The following is a 26,665-nucleotide window of genomic DNA, read 5'->3' as shown; positions in this document are numbered from 1 at the left end:
TAGAATATAGAATATAGAATATAGAATAGAAAGAATAGAATATAGAATAGAAAGAATAGAATATAGAATAGAAAGAATAGAATAGAATAGAATAGAATATAGAATAGAAAGAATAGAATATAGAATAGAAAGAATATAGAATAGAATATAGAATAGAAAGAATAGAATATAGAATAGAAAGAATAGAATATAGAATAGAAAGAATATAGAATAGAATATAGAATAAAAAGAATAGAAAGAATATAGAATAGAATATAGAATAGAAAGAATAGAATAGAAAGAATAGAATAGAAAGAATAGAATAGAATAGAAAGAATAGAATAGAAAGAATAGAATGGAATAGAATAGAATATAGAATAGAAAAAATAGAATATAGAATATAAAGAATATAGAATAGAATATAGAATAGAAAGAATAGAATGGAATAGAATAGAATAGATGCCGCAGGGAAACCCCAGCAAGTGAGCACTGCAGAGGCTGAGCAGAAGGAGGTGTGCATATATGTGTGTGTGTGTGTGTGTGTGTGTGTGTGTGTGTGTGTTCTGGTAGACTGCTCCTGAGGGTGGAGGCTCCATTCCTTTTCCTTGGCTGCCCATCCAGAAGGAAGGAAGGAAGGAAGATATAGAAAAGGGAAGGAAGGAAATGAAAGAAGGAAGGAAGAAATTAAGAAAAGTTCTGGAAAGTAATAATTTGTCTCAGCTGGAGCCTAAGAGCGGGGCCTGCCCTCCCCAGCCGGCGCTTCTTCAGCTTGAAAGCCTCGCCTTTTCTTTCCAATTCTGAAGCTTTCCGCAATTTATCCCGCGCCCCCCCCCCTCCTCCCTACTCCCTGCTTTTATTAAAAACCCCAAAGCAATAATTTCTCATAAGACTTTGCCTGATCACTTCGTCTCCTCGGCCTGTTTCTTCCTCTCTCTTCAGCCTCCCCCCGCCCCAAATCTCAATTTCTCATTTTCAGAACTTGGTTCTGGGGGGGGGGGGGCGCCGGGAGGGGAAAAAAAAAATAACACGAAGGGATTTATTAAAATGCAAATTGGTTGGGATGCTTTCAAAGTTTTAACTTTTCAGAAAAAACATCCAAACTTTTTGGGGACAGGAGGGCAGCCGCGCCAGGGGTGGCAAGCCCAGAATAGCAACCTGTGATGCCAAGACAGGTGAGGGTGGGGGGAAGATATGCCCACCTGGAGGACTTCATAATACGCCCCCATCAACCACCTGGCAAGACTGAACCGTGGGAGGGCAGGCAGGATGTGCCCCAGCTGGGAGGACGTATGAAAACACAGCACCGCGGTGGCGCAGGTGGCACAGGTGGCAATGAATTGGACGGGGGGGGGGGGCTTATGAACCAAACCCCACCGTTCAGGGATGGATCCATCCTGAGCCCCTGAGTTCACCTGGGCAGGCAGAAGTCTCGTGGCAATGCAATCAAGAGGACTAGAAACTCGGGTCTGCCAAAACAGAACCAGGAAGGGAATAGACAAGGAAGGCGGGGCTGTTGTGTGTGTGTGGGGGGGGGGGGGTCATTGTCCTTAATTGCTGGCGCTTTTCATCAAATTCTTTCATCAAATTCACCTTTTTTAAATTCAAGATTCTTGATGGAAGAACAAACAGGAAACCCCCCCCCCCCACCAAAGGGTGGTGAACACTGCCCTCTGGTGGCCAGCGCTGGGATGGCTCCGTTGTCCCTTTTGCTTCGCAATCTAGTTATATGGACCTAGTCCGGTTCTGCAAATTTGGGGGCTGTTTGCACGCTCACAACAACCTTGCGAGGTGGGGCGGGCTTAGACTAAAGGAATGAGCCCCTCCGGGCCATCCCAGGCTGGCAACTAGGTCTGACTCTAAGGCGTAGAAGCGTTGAAGCATTAAAAAGTATTTTAATGAATACTTTAATGGATATTTTGATGGAGCCTTAAAAGTGGGGATTGCCCCCTCCCCATCACCCTTTCTGCCTGGAAGGAAACTCCAAAAGGAGCATCTGGGGAGGTCTCCTTGTGTAGCCTCACGCCCCCGTTTTTCTCACTTCTTCTTGCCACCTCCTTTGAAAGGAAGAAAAGGGTGCTAGTCCTCATGAATTCTGCCGCTGAGGCCTTCTTTAGTGGAAACACAGAATTTTCTGATTTCAGCCCTGGCTAAGTTTCTTGCTTGCAATGACTCTGGGTCATTTTGGGCAGCCTCATTCAAAGGGAGGGAATAAATTTAATTGCCCCCTGCACTGTTCGTTGGTGCATTTCTCACTTCTGGGGGGTGGAGGGGGGAGGGCGGGAGCAAATATGGAACAGCCTCCTGTTAAAGTAGGAAGTGGAGGTTAGTTAATCTGTTTGTGTGTGTGTGTGTGTGTGTTCATATAACAGGCAAGCCAAGTTTCTAGACCTTAAGAAGCTGCTCAGATCATTCTCTCTCTCTCTCTCTCTCTCTCTCTCTCTCTCTCTCTCTCTCTCTCTCTCTCTCTCTCTCTCTCTCTCTCTCTCTCTCTCTCTCTCTCTCTCTCTCTCTCTATTGTTGTTGTTATTTTGTATTGTTGATGGGTTCTGCCTTTGGGGGCAGCCCTTAAAATGCCCCAACAGGAAGCAGGAAGCCAGCCCCATCTTGAACTGTGTGTCTGGGATTCTTGAAGAGTTGCTGGTTTTAAAAAATGAGGTTTTTCTCCTCTGAGTAAGACTCTTGGGGGGGGGGGGGTGGAGGTGTTGGGTTCCAACAGTCAGAGGGAACCATAATTGAGATTGGCGCAGGCTGCCTCTTGCAAAATCCCCCCACTCTTTCCTCCTCACCCCCCTCCAACTCACTTCCTTCTTGTCTGTTGTGGTTTCCTCTCCACTCTTCCTCTTTTCAACTTCCGGCTTTACAGTTTCTGGTAAGCCCTCCAAAGCCCAGCTCCCCCCCTCCCCAGGCCTGTAAATGGGGTGGGTGGGTGGGTGGGGAGAACCTGGTGCCCCAGGGATGCTCAGCCACCCTCATTTTGCCCTTCTCTGCTTTCCTGCCCTCCTGGAGAAAACGCCTGGCTGCCTCCCTTTTCCTTGCCCCCCCATTGCGAAGAACCTTTCAGTCCAAAAAAAGGAAGAGAGAAAACAGACCAGGAACTGGCCAGATTTTGTGCTGTTGTGTTGTTTTTTGAGAAACCGCACTGCTGAGGCCTGAACAATTCAAGTACCTTGTCAGTTTCAGCCTCTTTGGAAGCAGGTCTGATCACACACACACACACAAACACACAGACACACACACAGACACACACACACAATCAGGCTGAGGGTTAAAATCAGGAGGGAGAATGATGCACTATTGCAAATTCAACTCAAAGGTTACTCTGCTCTGGGGTTTCTCTTCCAGGTAATTTTGGTTTTTTTTTGGGGGGGGGGAGATGCCTGCAGTTGTAAAGGAAACCCACCTGTAGGGAAAGTCATTCCTGGACTCAAATCCCCTGGTGTGGCTCAAGTGAGCGAGCCAAGCTGCACAATCAGGGCTTCAAAGTGAAGAGGGCAACTCTGATCCCCTCTTGGTGGTGTTTTTTTGGGGACTAGGAAGCAGGGATGTCTAGCCATGCTCCGGAGCGGTGTTTCTTCCCTCCTCCCTGCCTTAAGTGAGGTCTACGAACTCCCTGCAAGCAGAGACCCCGTCCAGACGACCTCACAGGCACAACTGGAAGGCAGAAAGTGCCTGGCATCACCTAAGCCTGCCGTCCTTCTGGGCTGTCACGTTTGAACCAAAGCTGTTCCGCTTTTCCAGGGAGGAAGGACACGTGTCTGCCTGCCCAGGTGTGTGAGCAGACGCGTGTCCTTCCTCCAAGGCGCGGACACGTGTCTGCCCAGATGTGCGAGGTCTCAAGCCAGACCTTCCGGGGAAGAAAGGTGCGGGTACCCGGGTGACGCCGCGCACCAAATATGCGGACCATCCAGTTTCCCCGTCTTGCGCCCGGGCTTCCTCGCTCGGGGGTGCGGCGGGTTTTTCGCTGTGGGGCGGGCCAGCTGATGGGGCGGGCTCGCCGCGGGAGGAAGTCTCGGTGGGACCCGGGCGGGGGGGACCTTCCAGCGGCTCTTCTCCCGCCCTCGGGGCGCAGCAAGCCGGCTCGGACGCGCCAGCAAAACCTCGGGGCTCCTGGTGAGTGGGCGCCGCGCGCTTTGGGGTCCCGGGCAGGTTTCTTGGGGGAGGGAAGGGAGGGGATGGATGGGGGGGGACGAGGGAGGAGGGGGGCTTCATTCCCCTCCCCCTTGTGTTGCAACCGGGTCTGAGTCAGCGGGGTGGCGAAAGACAATTGGGGAAATTTCTGTTTTGTTAGAAAGTCTGGAGAGGTTTTTTTGCGCAGAAAATGCGCCCTCTTCCTCTAAGGCTGAAGGCGGCGTGGAGAGGCTTAGGTGAGCCTCTGAGCATATGCAAAGCGTGCTCCTTCCTCCCCCCCCCTCCCTGAGCATCCCCCTCCAGGCGTCCCAGGGCGGGGCACCCTCTCTCCCCTAACTTCAGGGACTCCTGCGCCTTCTTTCCTGCCAGGGCGCGTCTCCTTGGGACCAGCAGCTTGCCAGTCGCACGTGCGAAGTTGGCTTAGGTTTCGGCCCTGGGGCGGCGGCACGTGCCTCCCTGCGCCGCCTCCAGCATCCCGGGGGGGCATTGGCGGGCGGGGGGGGAGGGGGCAGCTGCTTTGAAGACGAGGAGACGCGCCCGCCCGATGCCGCCTCCGTTTCCCTTCCCTCCGTCCTGGCCTCGCCTTCAGCTCTCGGACCAAGGCACTGAGCCCTTGGGGACCAAGCCCTCTGCACCTGCTCAGAGGCATCCTTTCCCCCCTCTCTCTCTCCTCCAAGCCTTCCAGGGAGAGAAAGGAGACGCCAGCTTTGGCCCTGGGAGCCTCTGGAAGAGCAACGGGCACCAGACTTGTTGGTATCGCTGTTCTCACACCTCCACCCCATAAGTTTGACTCTGCCATCCCTGGCTGCCTCTGCATTTCCCTTTTCAAGAATTGAAGGCCTGCTGGGAGATTCTAAAAGGATGCAGCTAAAAGCAGGAAGCCCCCCTGGCACCTGGAGCAGGGGAAGGGGGGGGGTAGCCAGGAAGGAAAAAAGGGGGAAATACGGCTTTTTTAAATTAAAAAAAGCAGGCAGGCTCATCAAAGCAACTCCTTGCAAACCGCATGAGGCAAATCCCACATTGGATACAGAAAGATTAAAGGCTTCCTTCCGTTCCCCAATATTTCTACCAGGGCAACCTTGGGCCCATTCAGAAGGGGCAAGCTTTGGAGACACACAGGTCTCTTCCTCGGGGAGCAAAAAGGAACCACGAGCAGAGGGGAGGGGGAGGCCGGAAGGGGAACCGTTTGGTATGCAGAGGAAGTCGAAGCAAACCAGCAGAATTGGCAAATATATATTTATATATACACACACACACATACAAACACACACACGGACATAAATAAAAGAAGAAACAGACATTGTGATTTCCGGAACTTTAAAATATATTGCTCCCTTCGCTTTCGTTAGCCAATGCTAAACATCGTCAGAGTGTAGAAACCATTAAAGAGATACCTGCCTTGATACACTATTAATCCATCTTAGTGTATAAAGGCAGGTATCTCTTTAATGGTTTTTCTTTTAAACATTAAATTTTAATATTTTAAAGTTCCGGAGATTGCAATAGTCTGTTTCTTCTTTTATAACTATACCTGGAAGTCGTATTTTTAGGATAATTTGCAATACATACATACATACATACATACATACATACATACATACATACATACATACAAAGCCACGCTTTACTTAACATGGCATCCATTCTAAAAAACAGATCTGAGGCAGTAAAAAAAACCCCTGATTTCTTTTTTCTAAAAAAATAAGAATAATAAGCTGGTTTCCTGCTGCAAATAATAATAATAATGAGGCTGTGAGGTTTCCTCATCTTTTTTCCACCCGGTTGGAAAGGGGTCTCCTGGGGAGGCCCCCCCCATTCTGAGCCTGGGGTCGTCTCTCCCCCATCCTCACGCTGGCGCTCCTTCTCACACACCCCCCCCCGCAGCCGAGATGGAGTCCTTCAGCTCCCGCAACCTGGCTTTGCAAGCGGAGAAGAAGATCCTGAGCCGCATGGCCAGCAAGTCCACCGTCACCATGTTCCTCGACGAGACCAGCGGGGAGGTGCTGGACGAGCTCTACCGCATCTCCAAGGAGCACACGCAGGACCGGGCGGCCTCCCAGAAGGTCATCAAGAACCTGGTGAAGGTGGCGGTCAAGGTCTCCGTCCTCTTCCGCAACGGGCGCTTCAGCGAGGCCGAGCTGGCCGTGGCCGAGGACTTCAAGCGGAAGCTGCACCAGGGCGCCATGACGGCCGTCAGCTTCCACCAGGTGGCCTTCACCTTCGAGTGGGCCGTGCTGGGGGGCCTGCTGGGGGAATGCCGGGACTTGTTGCTCCGGCTGGTGGAGAAGCACCTGAGCCCCAAGTCCCTCGGCCGCATCCGGCACGTCTTCGACCACTTCGCCGACGCAGAACTCCTGAGCCGGCTCTACAGCCCCGGAGAACCCTTTGAGCCCCACCTGGAGAGGGTCTGCCAGGGGCTGAACCAGCTGATGGAACAAGGGAAGCTGTGACTGCCCCCCCCAAAAAAAAGGGGGGGGAGGGGAGGGGGGTCTCTGGAACTCACAGCCACTTGGGCGCCTGCTGGGGTTTCTGACATTTTAAAGGAGGGGGGAGGGCTTCACATTTCTGGAAGGAAGCTCCCCCTCCCACGCTTGCTTTTGAGGTCTAAAGCGGGCTGTGTTTGCAAGGGATCCATGAGGACTAGGAGCTTGGAATGAAAGCACTTGCGTTCTTCAGCTGGATGGAAGGGTCCCTGAATGCAAATGGATGGAGAATTCCTTCTGCCAAAGGATGTGGGGTGTTTCCCCCGCCCCCCCACAACTCGAAATGGATCCCTAGCTTACGTTTTTGGGGTGGGGGGGAACTCAGGAATGCCCCCCTCCCACCCCCACCCCATCTCCTTCCTATCTCTCTCTGTCTGGACTTTTATCCAGCGTGGAATTTTTGTCTCAGGGAAAAATAAGAAATCTGAAAATACACTTATTTTGGTTTTTCAATTGCCATGTTTCTGGGCTGTTAGCTTTTTCCCCTCTCCCTTTTTTTTTGGGGGGGGGGAGCAAAGGCCACTATCTCCTTGGGACTCCAAGGGGGGGGAAGGATTCACGGGATACTGAAGACCCCCCCCCCCCGGGCGTCCTCGGGTGTCACTGACACAAAACAACACAACCACACCCGATTCGCAAAACCTGTACTTCTTTAATCAGAGAATAGTGGGCCACAAATTCCAGGGGAATCAGAAGACGGAGGGTTGTTGGGGAGTGGGGGGGGGCGCTGCTCAGTATCCTTCCCTCGGGCCCATACTCCACAGCCCTTCCCGGCAATCTGCCCTCTGGGGACGGAGCCAAAGAGCTCGAGAAGGCAGAGGGAGGAGGCCCAGTTGTTGGGATCGGAGCTAACTGGCGAAAGAAGCACGTGAGGCAATAAATATTTGTGGGCGGGGAGGGTGGCGAAGGGAGCAAGGGACCCACTCAGGTGCCCGTCGTCAGAGGGGAGGAATCAGAGCTGGCGAGGAGGGGGGGTGTCCTCGGCTCCATCCATCCCTTTCGGTGGCATCTGTTCTTCCCCAGAGCCTGATGGGGGGGTCAGGGTGATGCCGGAGGCCCTCTTTTTTTGGGTGAGGGTCTCAGAGCTTGAAGATTTCATCCTCCTGGTCGTGCAGAGCATCGGCACGGGCGATCCGGGTGAGGGGCACGGGGCCTAGAAGCGCCCGCTGCTGTGTCTGGGGCGAAGGCTCGCCCTGGTAGGAGCCGGACGAGGAAGGCGTGGGGTCCGTTCCCGCTGCATCCCCCAAAATCCTGCAAAAGGGGGGGGGAGGGAAGAGAGAGAGAGAGAGGAGGTGCCAGTGGGTGCCAGGGAAAACAAGCATCTCTCCTTGCCCGGTTTCTACGCCTGGCATTTCATCCTTTAGCTGCAGTGGATGAATGCGAGCGAGACCCCGAGCCTCCAGAGCGAGGGGCAGCCAAGCCAAGCCCCCCGCCCTTCCGTGATTTCTGGCTGTGTCAACACCCATCAGTGGCCTTCAGTTTTTAAACCCAGAGTCCCTTCTTGAGAAATTAGAGAAATATAATCCACTTTTTAAACTTTTTAGTACTTTTTAAATTGTCTTTTATGTAATCCGCCCGGAATCCGGCTTCGGGATTGGGCCGGCATATAAATTTATTAAACTTAAACTTAACGAAAAATGAAAATTCAAACTGGGCTGGGAGGGAAATAGAGGAAGCTGTTAAGCTGTTTCCCCACCGGCGGTTTTAAGAGTCCTCCTTGCGAGATGTGTGTCTTTTGTAAGACTTGAAAACAGACCCGAAAACTTCCCTAGAACCCAAAGCCGTTGAGAGCACAGGCGCCCCCTGGTGGCCCTTGGCAGAGGCCTGAACAACCTTTTAAAGCAAACTTGTTTAAAAAGATGTTTGGAGAAATCGGATCCACAAATGGCAGAAGATATAAGATTGTTTTGTTATTGGAGAGATACAGGTTGATAGATGGAAGAGTATAATATAAAAATTAGCTAAACTTAGCTAAACCCAGTGGTAATAGGTATAAAATAAAAATTGATAATGATAGTAATGTATACTATGTTGAGCTGTTATGATAAGTAATAATTGGATATCAGAAGGGGAAGTTAGAAATATTTTTGGACTATATATAAAGATTATTATTAATAATAATAATTAAAAAAACAAAATTAGATATAGTTAAGTTTTAACTAATAGGGGGGAAATGTTATGATATAGGATATAGTTAAATAAAGAAAGGATAATGATAATAAATTATATACATGGAGGATTAGAAAATTTTGGCATTAAATATTATGGATGTTTAGCTAAAACAGGACATGAGGATTTAATGTTAATGGAGGATTTTACAAATAAACAATCTTTAAGGTAAAGGTTCCCCTCGCACATCTGTGCCAGTCGTTCCCGACTCCAGGGGGCGTTGCTCATCTCCGTTTCAAAGCCGAAGAGCCAGCGCTGCCCGAAGACGTCTCCAGGGTCATGTGGCTGGCATGACTCAACGCCCGAAGGCGCACAGAATGCTGTTCCCTTCCCACCAAAGGTGGTTCCTATTTTTCTACTTGCATTTTTTACCTGCTTTCGAACTGATAGAAGCTGGGACAAGTCACGGGAGCTCCCTCCGTTATGCAGCGCTGGGGATTCGAACTGCTGAACTGCCGACCTTTCTGATCGACAAGCTCAGCGTCTTAGCCACTGGTTTAATAAAAGGGGAGTCTCGCCCTGGAACATTAACGCCCTGCTGGCTTGGAATCACCTGGTGGTGCCCCATCCACGCCTGACTCAGGTCTCAACTCTTTTTTTAAAGGGAGAGAACATAACAAAAAGCTTCGATTTCCCTCTCCTGAACAGACGTCTCCACAGTCCTGCCTCCATCCCGAGAGGACAAGGAGTCAAATTATTCATTCCCCAATGCAGCTTGGCTCGCTTGCTCTGAGCTACCTAAAACAGTGGTTCGTGCAAGCAGCTTTACTTATTTATTGAATTTATTTAATTATTGAATTTATAGGCCGCCCAATCCCGAAGAACTCCGGGCGCCTTAGCCTGGATTGCCTGCATGGAGACCCTCCCCCTGTTAATCCTCTGCTCCCCGCAACCCCCCCCTCCCCTCACTCACCCGCTCTCCCCTTCCCGCAGCTTCTTGGCCGCCAACTGCTTCGATCGGCGGATCTCGGAATCCAGTTTGAAGAGGAAATCGGCGGCGGAGAGGTCGTGTTTAGGGACGGAGCCCCCCGAAGATCCGTTCTTCCGGGGCTGCTTCTGCTTCTTGGTCGACTCTGGGGGGACGGCCTCCCCCTCCCCTTCCTTCTCCTCTTCTTCCTCCTCCTCATCCTCGAAGTTCAGTCCGTTGGACAAAGCCTTGGGCTTGGTGGGGATCCAGAGAGTCTTTTTGAGGAAGATCGAGTCGTTGGTGTACAGCCGGTTGGCCCTCTTGATCTGCTCTGTCTGGAAAAGGAAGGGGGGGGGGAGGACAAAGCAAGGGGCTAGTCCTCATCGGTCCAAAACAAAAACCAAAACACCGCCACCCTGTGCAGACACAACATCTGGTCCTCCCTGGGCCAAATTTTAGGCTCGAATTGTCAGATTTTAGGGGCAAAACTTTGGAGAGATTCTGCACACCCTGGCCTTGTGGCGCTGTGGCTTATGGGAGTCGTGGCTCAAAGAAAACTTTTAACATCCCCGCAGATTTGGGGATCGGGTTCAGCAGAGGAAACACCCAGGGGCTTAAAAGGAGAAGGGATGGGGGTGCGCTTTGCAATAACGGAGCTTCCCCAGAGAGAGGCAGTCTATCTTAGGAGGGGTGGAAGAGGAGCAGGGGGGAATCTGGCTGCCTCTTGCAGATTGGCTATTGGAAGGACGCTCTGTGCATGCTCAGAGGCTGCTGGTTTTTGCAACCCAGCCAGGGGAGGGGGCATGCACCCGTCTCCCCCCCCCCAAATGCTCACCGTCACCCCGTACATGACAGCCAGGCCCTGTAGGGTGTCTCCGGGGCGCAGCTGGTGCTCCAGCCGCCGTTCGCGCACCGGCGAGCTGACCAGGCTGCCGTAAGACCGCGCCCGGCTCCCCCGCAGCAGCCCGGCGGCCCCCGGAGACCCCTGCCCGGAGGGGGAGGAGGAGGAGGAGGCCATCCCGCTGGCCCCGAGGAGGGAAGGAAGGTGCTGCCCCGCTGCCCACCGCCCGCCCGGGGGCATCTCAGCAGCAGAGCCCCGCCAGAAGAGGGGCAGCAGAGCCCATGGAGACCCCCGCCCCGAGATGCGATCGCGGCTGCTGCGCTGGGAGGACAGTTGAGCAGGCGCCCCCCTCCCCTCCCACCGGCCCCGCCCTCCCGGCCAGCTGATCGCCCGCAAAGGCTGCTGGGAGTTGTGGTCCTGGCCCCTCCCCCAGCCAGCCAGCCTCCCCCACCCCTTATTCCAAATAAATTTCAGTATATATATTTTTTTTAATTTCCCCCCCATGTGGAACCTGGCTGGTTTGGCCACTGGAGTGCCCTCCCTCCCTCCCTTGCTTTCCCTTCCCCAGGTTTTGGGGTGCAGGGGAGGACAGACTACATAACCCATGCTGCCCCTCCCGCAAAGGAGGATGGGGGGGTGTAGTCCTAGGAGGTCGGGCTCCTCCCTTTTTTATTTTATTTTCCTCCCCATCCGAGTCACTGCCATGAGATTGTCCCTCTTCCGCGGGAGAACAAAAGATGATTTGCATGATTTTTTATTTTTATGGATAATTAATTTTGCAAGATTCCCCGTTTTGCAGAAGCAAACAGAACTCCCCGCGGGGCCTGCTGGGAAATGGAGTCCCTTGGCAGAGGGAAGCAGGCCGGAGCGCCCCCTACCGGTCGACCGAAAGCCGCGTCCTGATTGGCGGAGAGGGGAAAAGGGCTCGGCCAGACCGCTGCCTGCTGGGAAATGGAGTCCCTCCCTGCGGAGCGCGGAGGAAAGCAAGCCGGAGCGCCCCCTGCCGGTCGACCGAAAGCCGCGTCCTGATTGGTGGAGCGAGGAGAGGGCTGCCTGCTGGGAAATGTAGTCTAGTCGTCCCTCCGCAAGAAAGCCCTAGCCTATCCCGGCAGCTGTGGGGGCCAGCGGTTCTTTTTTTGGGGAGGGGGGCGAGGGGGGGGAAGCATGTCATTCAAGCGGGAGGGCGACGACTCCAGCCAGCTGCAGGTGCTCAAGGTGAGGAGGGGGCGCCTGGGGCATGGAGTGGGGGGTAGGGGGCGTCTTTGCTGCTCAATGTCCAGGCGGTGCCGGAGCACGTGCAGAGTGCAAAAGTTGCATTGCAGATCGTCGGCAAGGCCAGGAGATGGGGATTGTAGTCCAGCATCCAGGAAGACCGCCATTGGGGGGGTGGGTGGGGGCTAAGAGAATGGGGGGGCTCTCCCTCTTCCTTTCAAACCCCCCCACTCCCTCCCTCCCTGGAGCACCACAACAGCCACCGGGTCTCCCTCGCTGGGCTGTTGTAGGAAGAGCTTCACCCTTTGGAAAAGCGCCCTGTGATTCTTCTCTCTCTCCCTCCCGTCCTTCTGCAAAACCTGTTGGATTTCTGCCTTCTCTGCCCCCCTCTCTGCAGAAACGGAGAGTGGCGGAGCTCCTGGCCAATTACATCCCCGAGGACGAAGCTTTGCTCCTGCGGGATGGCAGGTGAGGTCTTGACTTGCTTGGTGGCTGGGCCCCGAGTGCGGATCCTGGGCCCCGCTCTGCACACCAGGTCTCTTTGTGTGTGGGGGGGTGCAAAGACTGCCTTTCAGTCCCCCCCACTTCCCTCCCTCCCTTTTTCTAGATATTCCTGCACCGTCTGCTTCCAAAGGCCGGTTTTCGACACTCTGGACATGCTCACGGTCCACCGTTCGGGAAAGAAACACTTAGCCAGTAAGTCTGCCAGGGTCCTTGGGGCTTCGGTACCACCTCCCCCCCACCCCGGCCCCCTTTCAGCTTTGCAACCAGGGTAAACACCTAACCCTGACTCTGAACCGGGAGAGGCTCTCTGTCGAGTCGGTTTGCACGCCTTTACAAGCCGCAGAAAGTTCAGTCCCATTTTACAGACGGGGGGAAACTGAGGCCTTGAGATTTTTTTTTTTTTAATCCCCTCCATCACAGGTTTGCAAAAGTTTTACGGGAAGAAACGGTCTCTGGATGCTGAAGCTCAGAAGCGGTGTCACCAGGCGTACCTGGACGCAGAGGAAAAGGGAGCCCAGGTATATCTTAACCCCCCCCCCCCCCCAGGGTGCATTTCCTTAAAAGCAAATCCTTATTTTGGAATAAACGCTCCCCACGGAAGGAGCATCAGAGTCTCCACTGAGAACTTAGTGGGCTAAATTAAGGTTTTGGCTTTGCTTTCTAGGTGGCTCAGGAACCAGCCCCGTTGCTTGCCCAAACGCGCAGGATTACCCAGAATGCCTTGCTGAAAACCGTGCCTTACAGCAGCTGCTGCCGGCCCAAAAGGTGAGAGCCACATCTGGAAAGGGCCGACCGCTGGATCTCTGCCTTATAGCAATAGGAGTTAGACTCATATACCGCTTCATAGGGCTTTCAGCCCCCTCTAAGCGGTTTACAGAATCAGCATATTTGCCCCCAACAACAATCCGGGTCCTCATTTTACCCACCTCGGAAGGATGGAAGGCAACCTTGAGCCGGTGAGATTTGACCCGCCGAACTGCAGATAGCAGTCAGCTGAAGTAGCCTGCAGTGCTGCATTTAACCACTGCGCCACCTCGGCTCTCTGCCTTCTCTGTCAGGAAGGCTAGTTAACACATCTGGATCTCTGCGGCTTCTGGTTTGGTGCAGGAACGAGGCTGGTGCCAGTACTTGGGGGGCGAGTGCCGGCATCGCAGCAGCCGAGACCCCCGGGATGCCCAAGCCTTCCGGTTCGGACTCGATGGACGGAGAGCAGCAGGTCGAAGAGGACGCGAGCCCCTCTGCCCGTTTGTCCGGCTGCAGACCCCCAACAGCAGGTTAGAAGCTGTTCTGAGATCTTGTAAGCAAGCCCAGGCATGAAATGCGCAGAGTTGGGTGGCCCACCTCGCAGGGAGCATAAACCCCTAACCCTGGGAAAGGACCAGAGCTAGCCAGGGAAGTGTTAAGGACAGGAAAAGAGATGCGAAACTTGTTTAAGTCCAAGAAGCATCATTTGTGCACGAAAGATGGCTTAAAGATGGCTTATTGTTTTATCTCTGGATACCAGGTGGGGGCAAATAAATGAACAAAAAAAACCCCAGTTGGCACAACAAACTGCCTTTGCAACCCGCAGGGGTGTCGCGCACGAGCAAAGCTAAGTCATTTTCACCGTCGTCCTTTCTCGCAGAGACTCGCAAGAAGAAATTTCCCCGTCAAGGAAAAGGGCGAACTACCCGGAAATCGTCCGAGCCCAGCGATCCGGAGAAGCGACGCACCTTGGAACATTACCTGAATCTGAAAAGGTAACCCCGCCCCCCCAGGGAGGTGGGGCTTATGAGGGGCTTAGCCTGGAGTTTCCTTCCCCGGCTTAAAATTTTTTTCTTCCTTTTCTTGCAGTTCGGGGTGGGTTCCAGATGGGTCAGGCAAATGGGTCAAAGATGAGAATGTGGAGTTCGATTCGGACGAGGAGGAGCCCCCGGAGCTCCCCCCACCCTGATGGCGGACGGAAAAATCCCCCCCCCTTTCCCCCCACACACTGGGCCTCGGAAGTGTGCGAGGAACACCCAGGAATCTGGAATTAAAGGGCGCAACCATCAGAAAGTGGACTTTTGGATGGACGCTGTTGACTTTCGGGCATTGAAAGCAACATCCTTTTGCCACTTTTGGCTTTTGGGAGTTTCGGTTTTTGGCGTTTATTCCTCTTCGGCTTCCCTGAGTGCCTTTCCGACAACTTTCTAAGCCCGTTGGAAAATTTCCCAAGCCGTTTCTGAGCGAGGCGGCGGCTGGAGAGAGAGAAAAAGCCCCCTTAAAAAAAAGACATCTTTATAAAGTAAATAAAAGCGGAATTTAGGGGGACAGCCGGACGGATAAACAGCTGGGCTTCTCCCCCCAGAAAACGTTGTGTTTTTCTGATTGACGAAGACGGGGAATCTGATTCCCTTATTTTGGAAACTGAAAAAGGTTTAGATTCGCTGTCCGAGAGGTTTAGCTCTGAGAAAATTTGGAGACTCGGTGCTAGTTCGAATCCCCGTTAATGTTTTCTGCCGGTGGCCTCTGTGCTTGTGGATGGAGCAGTTTTAAAAATGCAGCTGTGTCCGTTCCTTTCTCTCCCTTGCAAAAGTCGTTTCCTTGCATGCTCCCTGCAGGCGAGGATTTGCACCGTCCTTGGGAATTTCAGAGACCTGGGTCTCCTCCTCCTCCTCAGGCGGCCATTCCAGGATCCCTGCAACCTGACCCTCTGCTTCTCCCATTTCGCCTGCCGTGTCTCAAGGACGGGCGGGGGGGGGGGGGGCTGCGCCCAGCAACACCTGCTTGGGATAACTCTTCCCCCGTGTCAACTTCTTTGGACGGCAGCCGGCCTTGGATCTTCTCTGGTTTCAAGCTGGGACGGCGGAAGCCAAGTGGGCCCAGAGGAAAACCAATTTGCCTCGAGGGCTGCTCAGGGTCTCTCCATCCTCCCCCCCCCCGCCCCCCAGTGCTTGAATGTTCAATAATCCCCTTTTTCTCTGTCTGGGAAAGGAACGGAGGAGGACAAAGCAAGGGGCTAGTCCTCATCGGTCAAAAAAAACAAAACCCACCGTCCTGAGCAGACACAACATCCCCATGACCTCCCTGGGTCCAAATTTTAGGTTCGAATTGTCCCGTTGGCTGATTTTAGGGGCAAAACTTTGGAGAGATTCTGCGCACCCTGGCCTTGTGGAGCTGTGGCTTATGGGAGTGGTGGCTAAAAGAAAACTTTTAACTGGTCTGCAGATTTGGGGAACAGAGGAAATACCCCAGGGGCTTAAAAGGAGAGGGGACCGGGGTGCAATTAACGGAGCTTCCCCAGAGAGAGGCAGTCTATCTTAGGAGGGGGAGGAAGGGTGGAGGAGGAAGAGGGAAATCTGGCTGCCTCTTGCAGATTCGGTTAGCTCCCCTTCTGGAAAGCCACTCTGTGCATGCTCAGAGGCTGCTGACTTTTTCCAACCCAGCGCAGGGAGGGGGCATGCACCCCCTCCCTCCAACTCTTCCCCCCCCCACAATATCCCAGGCCCCTTTATTTAAGGAAAAGACGCCACCAGGGCCCCCCAAGTCTACGGTCCAAATTCCTGCCTACCAAGTACAGGTTGTGCTTGAATTATGACAATTCACTTAGTGACCATTTGAAGTTACATTTTGGACGTACGTCGAGGACCGGCTGTACCGTTTCAAAAAAAATCTGCTTCCGTCTTGGGGAGGAGACAAAGGCCACCAGGGCCAAGGGAGCCAGTGGGGAAGAAAGACTCTTGGCCCCTTGGGGGGAGGATTGTTCCGATCTCTTTATTTACAGAGGTATTTGAAAGACGGGGGGGGGGTCCTCGGAGGGGCAGGGAGGGAAGAACACCTGAGTTGGGCACCTGAGCCCCAGAATTCCCCTCGGGCTGTTTTGGAGACGGAGCAATGGGGAGATGCCTGAGGTGGGAAAGCCGCTTCCGGGGGAACGGATGGGCCCCCCCATTTATGTCTTCTTCTGCTGGCGTCCTGCAAAAGGGGGAAAAAAACAGATGAAAAGGAAGATTGATCCAGCCCATCCCTCCCTCCCTCCTTCCTTCCTTCCTTCCTTCCTTGCATCCCATTGCTCCTTCTCAACTTGCTTCCTCCTTCCCTTCATCCATTTCCTCCTTCCCTTTCTTCCATCCCTTTTCCTTCCCTTTCCCTCTCCTTCCTTCCTTGTCTATCTTTTCCTTCCTTCTTCTTTCTTGGACTCCATTGCTCCTTCTCTCTCCTTCCTTCTTCCTTTTCTTCTATCCCCTTCCATCTCCTTCCTTCCTTGTCTATCTTTTCCTTCCTTCCTTCCTTCCTTCCTTCCTTCCTTCCTTCCTTCCTTCCTTCCCCTTTCTTGGACTCCATTGCTCCTTCTCTCTCCTTCCTTCCTCCTTTCCTTTCCTTCCTCATTTTCCCTTCCTTCCATCCCTCTTCCTTCCTTCCCTCTCCTTCCTTTCTTGTCTTCTTCCTTCCTTCCTTCCTTCCTTCCTCTTTCTTGCACTCCATTGCTCCTCTCTCCTTCCTCCTTTCCTTCCTCATTTTTCCCTTCCTTCCATCCTTCTTCCTTCTCTTTCCCTCTCCTTCCTTTCTTGTCTTCCTTCCTTCCTTCTTTCCTCTTTCTTGGACGCCATTGCTCCTTCTCTCCCCTTCCTTCCTCCTTTCCTTTCCTGCCTCATTTTTCCCTTCCTTCCATCCCTCTTCCTTCCTTTCCTTCTTCCTTCCTTCCTTCCTTCCTTCCTTCCTTCCTCTTTCCTGGACTCCATTGCTCCTTCTCTCTCCTTCCTCCTTCCTTTCCCTTCCTCATTCTTCCCTTTCTTCTATCCCCTTCCCTCTCCTTCCTTCCTTGTCTATCCCTTCCTTCCTTCCTTCCTTCCTTCCTTCCTTCCTTCCTCTTTCTTGCACTCCATTGCTCCTTCTCTCTCCTTCCTCCTTTCCTTCCCTTCCTCATTCTTCCCTTCCCTCCATTCCTCTTCCTCTCTTCCCCCACTCCCGGCCGACCTACGCAGCTCGTTGTTCCTGGTGATGGCGATGGAGGCTCGGGCCCTGGGGCCCTGCTGCGTGAAGTGGTACCCAAACCGGGTGAGGGAGGTGCAGTTCTCCAGCATGGCGGCCATCTCCATCTCCACCGAGTCGCCCAGCCGCTGGCGCTGCAAGGAGGGGGGTGGGATGTAACGGCAGGCGGAAACTTGGCGTCTAAAAATGCCCCAATTCCCAGTTGGGGGGAGTGCAGGATTCCAAAGATGGCGTCAGGCGTTCTTAACCATGCCAACTTTAAGCTGGGTGGACTTCAACTCCCAGAATTCCCCAGCCAGCACAGCTGGCTGGGGAATTCTGGGAGTTGAAAGTCCACCAGCTTAAAGTTGAGGGCTGCTCACCTGGTTATCCACCTTGAGTTCGGCCAAGGTGTTGTTTCCCTTCATCGCTTTGATGACCTCCATCATCCCCGCGCTGGTGATGAAGTTGGACTCGATGTTGAGGCTCTGGAGAGATTTGTTCTCCTTGAGCATCTCGGCCACCGCCTGGGTAGAAAAAGGGGGCAGGAGAGAGCGTCATTGGGGGGGTGGGGATCGGACCCCAAGGGCAACCAGACTCCAGGGCCTCCTGGGTGAGGGTCTCGGGGGGGGCTTACGTGCGCCACTGGGTCGTTGCTCCTGGTGGCCACTAAACTGAGCTTCTTCACCTGAGTGTTGGATTTCATGGCTTCGCAGATCTCCTTCAGGGTCTGGATGGGAATGTCCTGCGCGAGAGAAGAGGGGGGGCGTTTTTGTAGAGGTGACCCCTTGGGTGGTCATTTCCCCCCCCCTTTTTCCCCCCCCTCCTCATCTGCCTTTCCTTTTACGCCACGCCTTCCTTCCCAGATACTCAGCCACTGGTGAAGGTGTAGCAATAGCAATCGCAGTTAGACTTATATACCGCTTCATAGGGCTTTCAGCCCTGTCTAAGCGGTTTACAGAGTCAGCATATCGCCCCCAACAACAATCCGGGTCCTCATTTTACCCACCTCGGAAGGATGGAAGGCTGAGTCAACCTTGAGCCGGTGAGATTTGAACAGCCGAACTGCAGAACTAGCAGCCAGCTGAAGTAGCCTGCAGTGCTGCATTTAACCACTGCGCCACCTCGGCTCAGGTGTGAGCGACAACCTCTGTGTTCGCAATAGGGGGCTCCTCCTTTCCTGCATTCGACTTACGACCTCCAGCGACAGACCTCGGAATGTCTGCCAGAAGTCATGGCGGCCGCCATTGGAATCTGACTTACGGCCCTTTTTACAACGGGCGTTAAGGGAATCCAGCTTCCCAATGGGCCAAAAAAAAGGGGGGGGCACAAATCATGCTCCCGTGGCACCGGTCGTAAAGGCGAGGCAGTGCCGAGCGTCCGAATAATGACCTGATACCCGCTGAGTGAAGCCACGGTGGTCAGTGTGAGTACATTAATTCACGGGGTGAACTTGGGGTCTGGAACTGACCTGGATGTTATTCAGGTTCACCTCTTCCAGATTCCGGTCGTTGCTTCGGACTTTCGCCAGGGTCTCTTCGGCATTCGTGGGGTTGGGGGGCTCGTCGGGAACCGGCTTGTATTTGTCTGGCTGGACCACACCTGAGCAGAAGAGGATTGTGGGGTGGGTGGGAGAAAGAGGGCCGGCTGACCCTCCTCCTCCCACATCTCGGGGCCACCCTCAAATCTTGCTCCTTGGCTGAGAGGCGAGAGGGAAGCCCCCAGAGGCTCCTGGCCTGAAGACCACCCTCCTCCGCCTCGCAGCCCCTCGGGGGGGGTTCCCTTTTGGGGGGGGAGGCAGGGGACGATGAGCTCTGTAGTGGACGAGACAGTGTTTAGCCAAGCAAATGTCCCCAGGCTGGATGTGGGAAGGGTTCTGGGCTGGTAAATTGGGTAGGGGGAATGTATTCAGTCAAATTGGGTAGGGGGCATGTATTCAGTCAAATTGGGTAGGGGGCATCTATTCAGTCAAATTGGGTAAAGGGCATCTATTCAGTCAATTTGGGGGGGATTCAGTCAAATTGGGTAGGGGGCATCTATTCAATCAAATTGGGTAGGGGGCATCTATTCAGTCAAATTGGGTAAAGGGCATCTATTCAGTCAATTTGGGGGAATTCAGTCAAATTGGGTAGGGGGCATCTATTCAATCAAATTGGGTAGGGGGCATCTATTCAGTCAATTTGGGTAGGGGGCATCTATTCAAACAAATTGGGTAAAGGGCATCTATTCAGTCAATTTGGGGGAATTCAGTCAAATTGGGTAGGGGGCATCTATTCAATCAAATTGGGTAGGGGGCATCTATTCAGTCAATTTGGGTAGGGGGCATCTATTCAGTCAAATTGGGTAAAGGGCATCTATTCAGTCAATTTGGGGGAATTCAGTCAAATTGGGTAGGGGGCATCTATTCAATCAAATTGGGTAGGGGGCATCTATTCAGTCAAATTGGGTAGGGGGCATCTATTCAAACAAATTGGGGGGGATTCAGTCAAATTGGGTAGGGGGGGATCTCCTGAATCAAGAGAAATGGGTGGTCTCTTTGGCAGGGAACCAAATTTTCTCTACATGCCCAAACTTGTTTTAAATGCACCCTGGAACAACACAGTAGGAAAAAACCTTAATTTTCCACCAGCCGGAAAGTGTCTCGTCTGGTCCTTTCACACACACACACCCCCGCAGCTGAGGCAGGGGAAGGCGTGGCTTGTCCTGAGGACTAGAAACTTGAGGGGGGGGAATGAGACGCCTCTCTCTTAAGCTGTTTTTCTCTCTTGCCCTGCCCACTCACTGTTGATGCCTTCCGTGCTGGTGATGTTGCCGCTGCAGATGGCGTCGTAATATTGCTTGTTGCTCATTAGGGTGTACATGCCCAGGATGGCTGCAAAGGAAAGATCCGGGTTCAAAGGAAAAAATAAATAAATAACCAGGTTTGCTGCAAAAAAACCCAGGTTATTTCCTGGCCAGGGCTCAGTTTCCAAAGTTGAGTGAGTGAGGGGTGGGGGTGGGGGAGCTGGCAGAGCGCCGGGCAGGGGCTAAAAGGAGAAAGGCTGCTGCCCTATTCGGCTTCCACCTGTCGCGGGAATGACTGGATGCAGGGAAGGCCGCTGACCCATTCCCCCCCCCTCCCCATTTCCCTGCCACTGGCTGGGCCCCTTCTCTGCCCCATGCGGAGGGATGGGTCCTCTGCAGGATTTGCACCCCAAAAGTCAAAGCTTTTCCCCCCTGTGCATTGACCCAAAGGAGGGGTTGGGCCCTCGCCTGCAACAGCGGCAGCAAAGGGCGATTCCCAGCCAAACTGCCCCTGGATAGGGAGGCTCCACGGGGGGCCTTGGAGGCAGCTCCCTCGTGGGGCCCTTCTCACCTGCGATGTCGCACATCTCGGCGTCGGTGGCGTTGGCCAAAGCTTCCTCCAGCTCCGGCTCCAGGATGACGTCTTCCTCTTTGATGACTTCTTTCTTGGCAACTTTTGGGATGAAGGGCTTCCCTGGGGAGGGAGAGAAAGGAGGAGGAGGAGGAGGAGGTAAAGGAATTGAAGCCGGAGGGGGTGCGGAGGGGGACTCACGCGGGGTTGCAACAGGCAGCCTCCTTTATAAGCAACTTCGGCTCTCAAAATCCCTTCCTTCTTCCCTTCCTCCCTCTATCCTTTCCTTCCTTTCTTCTTTCCCTCCCTCTATCCTTTCCTTCCTTCCTTCTTTCCCTCCCTCTATCCTTTCCTTCCTTCTTCCAACCCTCTATCCTTTCCTTCCTTCATTCTTTCCCTCCCTCCCCCTTCCTTCCTCCCCCTCCCTCCTTATTACTTCCTCCTTTACCTCCTTCCCTTTCCTTCCTTCCTTCATTCTCCTCCTCCCTCCCTATTCCTTCCTTCCTTCTTTACTTCCCTCCCTCCCTCTTCTTTCCTTTCTCCCCCCTTCCCTCCCTCCCTCCCTCCCCCCCTCCTTCCTCCTTTACCTCCCTCCTTCCCTCCCCTTTCCTTCCTTCCTTCCTCCTCCTCCTCCCTCCCTATTCCTTCCTTATTTACTTCCTTTCTCCCACCCTTCCCTCCCTATCCTTCCTTCTTTCCCTCCCTCCCTCCTTCCTCTCTTCCTTCTTCCATCCCTCTATCTTTTCCTTCCTTCATTCTTTCCCTCCCTTTCCTTCCTTCCTTCTCCTCCTCCTCCCTCCCTCCCTATTCTTTACTTCCCTCCCTCTTCTTTCCTTTCTCTCCTTCCCTCCCTATTCCTTCCTTCTTCCATCCCTCTATCCTTTCCTTCCTCCCCCCTCCCTCCTTATTCCTTCCTTCCTTCTCATCCATCAGCTCTGCAAAATTATTCCCCTCCCCTCAGTTTCTGTCCCCCCCTCCCCATTGAACATTAGCATTGCAGGGATTCCCAGCGGTTGGAGGCCCAGCCACGTGCTTCTGTCTGCAATGGCTCCCTCTCTAAAGTCCCTGAAACGGCCTTCATTCACGCCGGCAATTTAGACACCGAAGTTCCAGATTTATTAATAGCAGTCAGATGTTGGGCGATTCAGTTCTGGAGGGAGGGAGGGAGGGAAGGAAGGAAGGAAGGAAGGAAGGAAGGAAGGAAGGAAGGAAGGAAGGAAGGAAGGAAGGAAGGAGAAAGAGGTGCCTTTCGCTTAAATGAGGAGCCACCAGGAAGGAAGGAAGGAAGGAAGGAAGGAAGGAAGGAAGGAAGGAAGGAAGGAAGGAAGGAGAAAGAGGTGCCTTTCGCTTAAATGAGGAGCCACCAGCGCAGAGCCCGTCCGATCGCTTTGAAACAAAAGTCCGTTCTCAGCCCCCAAGAGCAGGGAAGAAAAACATTTAATATTTCAGTGACTTTTGCATCAAGGTGACAGTTAGAGAGAGGTTGCAAAACGGCTTGAATCTGGTTTAGGAACTGTTTTTTTTTTTCTTCTTAAATGAGGGAGTCCTTGGTGCTCTCTGAGCTCGGTGGTTTTCTTGCAGACGTTTCATGACCCAGCTAGATAACATCATCAGTGCTGGAAGGGAGTGGGGATTGTGGAGAGGAGGAAGAAGAAGAAGGGGGGGAAGGAAGAGGAGGAGGAGGACTGTGGGGGTCCCTGGTGGTCTCTGAGCTCGATGGTTTTCTTGCAGGCCTTTTCAGGAACCAACCCATCATCGGTGCCAGAAGGAGCATTTTGCAGCTCACCCCACTAGCACGGATGACGTTACCTGCTGGGTCACGAAACGCTCGCAAGAAAACAATTAAGCGCTGAGAGCCCACTTCAACCTGGAGCCTCAAATATTCTCCTTTATTGGTAGAAGCAATGAATCCACAGGAAGCAGAAGGAGCGGAAAGGATAGAGGGGTGTTTTTTCCCCCCAGGAATATCTTAGTTTTTTTCTCCAAGGGAGGGATGGACTCCCCTAATAGAGGCGTGGAGAGAATCCTTTTCGGCTGGCAAATCCCCTCCTTGCTTTCTCTGCCCCGGTGGGGTCTGGCTGCCCCCTCCCCCCCTCTGGGTCCCGAAACCCCCTGGGGAGGGGAGGAGGGAGCCCAGGCTTCATCCAAGCCTTGCCCCGCATGGAGAGTGGTACCCAAGTGGGCAACGTGGGCCCTTTACCTTTTTTCTCCCCCGTAAAGGGCACCAAGTCCTCCCGCTCCTTGGCCTCTATTGCCTGCTTCTCCAGGTGTTGCATGAGGGCATCTCGGTCCAGGGGTCCCGTGGGGTCTTTCTTGGTCTGATCCCGCTGCCGGAGCCCAGCTGGGAGCATCATGTTCTAAGGAGGGCAGAGCAGAAAACGGGGTGCCAGGGACGGCCATAGCAAAACCTCCTTCCACACCCGGTGAAAATCCCCACATTGGGCACCTCTGCAGCAGAGCAGGGGTGGGGGGGCCACACCAGTGTCCCCTGGTGCAGGAGCCTAAACAGTGCTTAAAAAGGAGGGGCAGGGTCACCTGGGGGGGACGGACAGGATGATGGGTTTTGGGATCGTTCCATCTTTTAGGCAGCCATCAAAATGTGCCAAAATGAATGAATGTATTTTATTGATAAAATGTATTGATCTCCCATCTTACCAGAGGGTCACAACTACCGTATCTTTCGGAGCATAAGACGCACCCTTTTTCCCCCTTCTAGAGCCGAGGTGGCGCAGTGGTTAGGGTGCAGTACTGCAGGCTACTTCAGCTGACTATTATCTGCAGTTCGGCTGTTCAAATCTCACCGGCTCAGGGTTGACTCAGCCTTCCATCCTTCCGAGGTGGGTAAAATGAGGACCCGGATTGTTGTTGGGGGCGATATGCTGACTCTGTAAACCACTTAGAGAGGGCTGAAAGCCCTATGAAGCGGTATATAAGTCTAACTGCTATTGCTAAAAAAGGGGCTGAAAATGTGGGTGCGTCATACAGCATTTTTGGCCTCCCAAAATCCTGCCCCCTTCACCAAAATGGCTGTTCTTAGCCTTTAGGAGCCTTGCAGAGTGCTCCTGGGGGCTGGGGAGGGCAGAAATGAGGGGAAAAAACAGTTGTTTTTTTGCTCAGTTTTATCCCCAGCCCCCAGGAGCACTCTGCAAGCCTCCTAAAGGCTATTCATGCCCCCTTTTTAAAAAAAAACCAAAACAGGCCATTTTGGGGAGGTCTGCAGAGTGGAAAAACTTTTTTTTTTTTTAAATTGCTTGTTCAAAACCTTGGTGCGTCTTATACTCCGAAAAAATATGGTAAACAAGCCACAATTTTGTGGTTCTCCCCAAAAGCTGAGATGGCATAATTGTGGCATTTTGGGGGCAGGACTGCTGGCTTCCCAATCCCTCAACCGAAGAGGCTCCAGGATCGTCTCCGATCCGTTGGATTTGGAGAGTTTCAAGGATTAAATCCAGAGTCCCTTTCCCCCCCACCCCGCTGCAGACCCTGAATCTCACTTCTGGATCCATTTCCTGCAGCTCCAGATCGAGCTGGTCCAGCTCCTCCGGGGAGAGTTCCTTGAGCAGTTTGTCTTCATCGATATCTCGGTATTTCTCCAGCTCTTGCCGGTACGAAGTCGTCATGGTGAGCGTCGGCGGATGGTCTCCCCTACGAGAAAACCCAGCCAAAAGTTACACCTTACGGGGGGGGGGGGGATCCCAAAGAACATGCTGCAGACAAGCTCACGGAGCAAGAGGGGGAACTATTCTAGTCCACGGAACTCCCTGCCTCATGAATGCTCTATCGTCCTCATCTCCGCAACTGTGCCACCTGGAATTTGGGGGACAGCTGGGCGAACCTTGCCTCATCCCTCTGATGCCTCCCTTCGGAAATTCCCTCATTGTTTGGGGCATCTGGGCTAAGGAATCCGTGCGGGGAAAAAACACTTAGCACCCTCCAGAGTTTTTGAGCTGGCTGGAAAGTCTTGGCCTTTTGGGTGGGCCAGCTGCAGGAAGGAGAAGGGTGTTGAGTGAGCTACGGGGCAGCTGGCTCTACTCCCACCAGCTCTACTGCCAGGGATCCAGTTCCCCCCCAGGCCTCCTTTACGTCTTGAGAAATGTTGAGCAGCCATTGCTGGGATTTTAGCCAGAGTTGGAAATCTAAGCTGTCAGGAAGAAGTCTCAGCTGGGCGATGGGTTTTTCCCGGGTGCTGTAGCCAGGTTTGAGGTGGTAACCCCTGGCAGGAGGGGCCGAACCACAGCTGGAGCAGCCCCCTCCCCACCTTTTTAGGCACCTTCACGAGTTTCCCAACTCTTTGCCCCAAGTTCCCCCATCTCTTTGTGTGTTGAAAATCAGTCAATTCCTAATTGCAACGAAGGGATCAATATTCAGTGGATCCCAAGGAGTGAAATCTGCAAAACGTTTGGGAATAAATTAAGAGGGGGGGGGAGGAAAAAAACCCCACCCACCCAACTCTCCACAAAATGAGCGAATTTGCCATTGGAGAAAGGAGTTTAGCAAATGCGCCGTTCAGGCCTTCCCTCCCCCCCACCACTTTCTTCGCATTTCACCCCCCCTGCCAGCAGGTAGAAATTCGAGCTGGCGGGTTGAACTTCTGCCTTGGCCGCTGGTGACCTACAAGAAGCCAGTGGGAGTGGATCCCCCTTTTTCTCTAGCAAGGGGGGGGGAATCACCAGACAGGATCCCTGCGCTGACGCTTCCCATCGGTGGTTTCTGCTTTGCTCCGTCTTCAAGAAAGTTGCCAAAAATATTTTGCGCGCACACACAAAACACACACACACACACACACACACACCAACTCTTGGAGTGGGGGAACCCTGCATTTGTCCAGTATGAGGGATGCTGGACATTTCAAGGACATTTCTGGGGGAGCAGATTTGGGGTGTTTTATTTTTATTGGTGCCATTTTTTGGGGAATTTGTATTTGGATGCTTTTAACCTATTCTCAAGAGAAACTCTCTTTTCTTCCCCATTCAAGGTTTTTTATTTTATTTTTTTAATACAAATTATACATATTATAGGAACAAAGTGTTGTCCTATACATCCTCTCATTTACATAGTCCTTTTCACATCATTTTCACTTCTCTGCCAAATTATTCCCTTCTGTTATTTTTCATCTTTAGGATTATTATTTTTTCTTAATACATAAACAATATTTCCCGTTGCCTCTTCAAAGTTACACACCCCATTTTCCTTTCTTATTTTCTCCATTGGTGTAAAGAGCAGATGTCCTCTTAATTCAATTTAAGCATAGAGAGTATATTACAACATTTCCATTTCTTGTCTACAATTAGCAATGGACTACCATTTCTTTTATTTCTTAACCCGTTACATCACAAGAACCATCTTATTACTATTCTCTTTAGTCTGCTAATGTGGTTCTTTTCCCCCTTTCTTCCTCTTTTAACCGTTTTCTATGCCAACTCTCTTCTCTTGGGGGGGTGGGTGGCTTCTGTAGGAAATCCACTTGGTGTCCTGGAGCGCAAAGCAGCTGTAAGCTCAGAGGCACCGTTGTCCCTGAATTGCAGATCTCTTTACAGACCCCTGTTTTGCTCCCCACCTCTGTCCGGGGGTCTCATCCTCACCTAAACTCCCTTCTGGACCAGATGATTTTTGCTCTCCAAAGCAAAACTCACCCGCTCCAGAAGTCGTTCTCTCTGCCCCCTCCCCTCGCCCCGTTCCCCAACCCTTTGGCCCCTCCTGGCCTGGAGTAGCCCCCCTCCCCATGCCCTCCATCACGGGTGTGGCCAGGTAGCAGCGATGCCAAGCCCGCATTGTTTACTCCGCTTGCCAGGCAGCCTTGGTGCTGAATTGGCAGCCGGAGGAGGCTCGGGGCGAGGGTCACGCTCCGGGTCTCCCCGCCGACCCGGGAGATGGAAACCCCCCCCTCCCCCGGCAGGATCGAGCCTGCTGGAGCCGGGCCACCCCCGCCCTGCCCTGCCCAGGTGCGCCCAGGTGCGGTGGGAAGCGGCGGGAGGGCTCCGGAGGCTTACCTTGGTCAGCGGCGGGCTCTGCCTGGCCCCTGCCGCCCCCCCAGCGCTGAGCACCCGGCGGGCGTCCAATGGGGAGGCGGCCGAGGGGAGGGTGAGCTCAGCGCTTTTTTATTTTAGCCTGGCAGAAGGGCGAGGGGGGGCAGAGGAGCAGGGAGCGCCTGGCAG

General features: G+C 53.1%; 4 protein-coding genes across 5 annotated transcripts; 2 read left to right on the top strand and 2 right to left on the bottom strand.

Annotated features, from left to right (window-relative positions):
- Nucleotides 1-3,973: 3,973 nt before the first annotated feature.
- TNFAIP8L2 (TNF alpha induced protein 8 like 2) lies at nt 3,974-7,047 on the top strand. Its single transcript, XM_032234090.1, has 2 exons — nt 3,974-4,089; nt 5,992-7,047. The coding sequence occupies exon 2, from the start codon at nt 5,997-5,999 to the stop codon at nt 6,555-6,557; it is 561 nt and encodes a 186-aa protein (XP_032089981.1). The 5' UTR covers nt 3,974-4,089; nt 5,992-5,996; the 3' UTR covers nt 6,558-7,047.
- Nucleotides 7,048-7,658: 611 nt separating this feature from the next.
- Nucleotides 7,659-10,873, bottom strand: LYSMD1 (LysM domain containing 1). The gene is made up of 3 exons (XM_032234446.1): nt 10,502-10,873; nt 9,673-10,001; nt 7,659-7,841 (listed from the first exon to the last, which is right to left on the bottom strand). The coding sequence occupies exons 1-3, from the start codon at nt 10,745-10,747 to the stop codon at nt 7,670-7,672; spliced, it is 747 nt and encodes a 248-aa protein (XP_032090337.1). The 5' UTR covers nt 10,748-10,873; the 3' UTR covers nt 7,659-7,669.
- Nucleotides 10,874-11,603: 730 nt separating this feature from the next.
- LOC116519960 (sodium channel modifier 1-like) lies at nt 11,604-14,556 on the top strand. The gene is made up of 8 exons (XM_032234078.1): nt 11,604-11,722; nt 12,117-12,187; nt 12,327-12,415; nt 12,644-12,741; nt 12,888-12,988; nt 13,331-13,497; nt 13,848-13,962; nt 14,057-14,556. Exons 1-8 carry the CDS (start codon nt 11,672-11,674, stop codon nt 14,154-14,156), a joined length of 792 nt encoding a protein of 263 aa, XP_032089969.1. The 5' UTR covers nt 11,604-11,671; the 3' UTR covers nt 14,157-14,556.
- A 1,383-nt stretch (nt 14,557-15,939) lies between these two features.
- TMOD4 (tropomodulin 4) lies at nt 15,940-26,658 on the bottom strand. 2 transcript variants are annotated; one of them, XM_032234081.1, is made up of 10 exons: nt 26,502-26,658; nt 24,005-24,159; nt 22,711-22,867; nt 20,511-20,633; nt 19,938-20,027; nt 18,627-18,757; nt 17,793-17,900; nt 17,539-17,682; nt 17,166-17,310; nt 15,940-16,159 (listed from the first exon to the last, which is right to left on the bottom strand). In XM_032234081.1, the coding sequence occupies exons 2-10, from the start codon at nt 24,128-24,130 to the stop codon at nt 16,137-16,139; spliced, it is 1,047 nt and encodes a 348-aa protein (XP_032089972.1). In that variant the 5' UTR covers nt 24,131-24,159; nt 26,502-26,658; the 3' UTR covers nt 15,940-16,136. The 2 variants fall into 2 exon arrangements, with proteins under 2 accessions (XP_032089972.1, XP_032089971.1); XM_032234080.1 differs by having other exon boundaries at nt 24,005-24,155; nt 26,501-26,657.
- Nucleotides 26,659-26,665: the final 7 nt, after the last annotated feature.

This window comes from Thamnophis elegans, chromosome 17, assembly GCF_009769535.1.
Source record: "Thamnophis elegans isolate rThaEle1 chromosome 17, rThaEle1.pri, whole genome shotgun sequence".
NCBI lineage: Eukaryota > Metazoa > Chordata > Lepidosauria > Squamata > Colubridae > Thamnophis > Thamnophis elegans.
This window is presented reverse-complemented; position numbering and strand designations above follow the sequence as displayed.

Bases quoted from the DNA above. Each gene is read 5' to 3' on its own strand.
- LYSMD1 (XM_032234446.1), bottom strand. From the start codon at position 10,747: ATGCCCCCGGGCGGGCGGTGGGCAGCGGGGCAGCACCTTCCTTCCCTC. The intron at 10,002-10,501 runs GTGAGCATTTGG...TTCCTTTTCCAG, and splicing joins CTGTCATGTACGGGGTGACG to ACAGAGCAGATCAAGAGGGC. The intron at 7,842-9,672 runs GTGAGTGAGGGG...CCCCTTTTGCAG, and splicing joins CTGCGGGAAGGGGAGAGCGG to GATTTTGGGGGATGCAGCGG.
- TNFAIP8L2 (XM_032234090.1), top strand. From the start codon at position 5,997: ATGGAGTCCTTCAGCTCCCGCAACCTGGCTTTGCAAGCGGAGAAGAAG.
- LOC116519960 (XM_032234078.1), top strand. From the start codon at position 11,672: ATGTCATTCAAGCGGGAGGGCGACGACTCCAGCCAGCTGCAGGTGCTC. The intron at 12,188-12,326 runs GTGAGGTCTTGA...CCCTTTTTCTAG, and splicing joins TTGCTCCTGCGGGATGGCAG to ATATTCCTGCACCGTCTGCT. The intron at 12,989-13,330 runs GTGAGAGCCACA...GGTTTGGTGCAG, and splicing joins AGCTGCTGCCGGCCCAAAAG to GAACGAGGCTGGTGCCAGTA.
- TMOD4 (XM_032234081.1), bottom strand. From the start codon at position 24,130: ATGACGACTTCGTACCGGCAAGAGCTGGAGAAATACCGAGATATCGAT. The intron at 20,634-22,710 runs GTAAAGGGCCCA...CTCCCTCCCCAG, and splicing joins CTTTACGGGGGAGAAAAAAG to GGAAGCCCTTCATCCCAAAA. The intron at 17,901-18,626 runs GTCAGTTCCAGA...TCTCTCGCGCAG, and splicing joins TGAACCTGAATAACATCCAG to GACATTCCCATCCAGACCCT.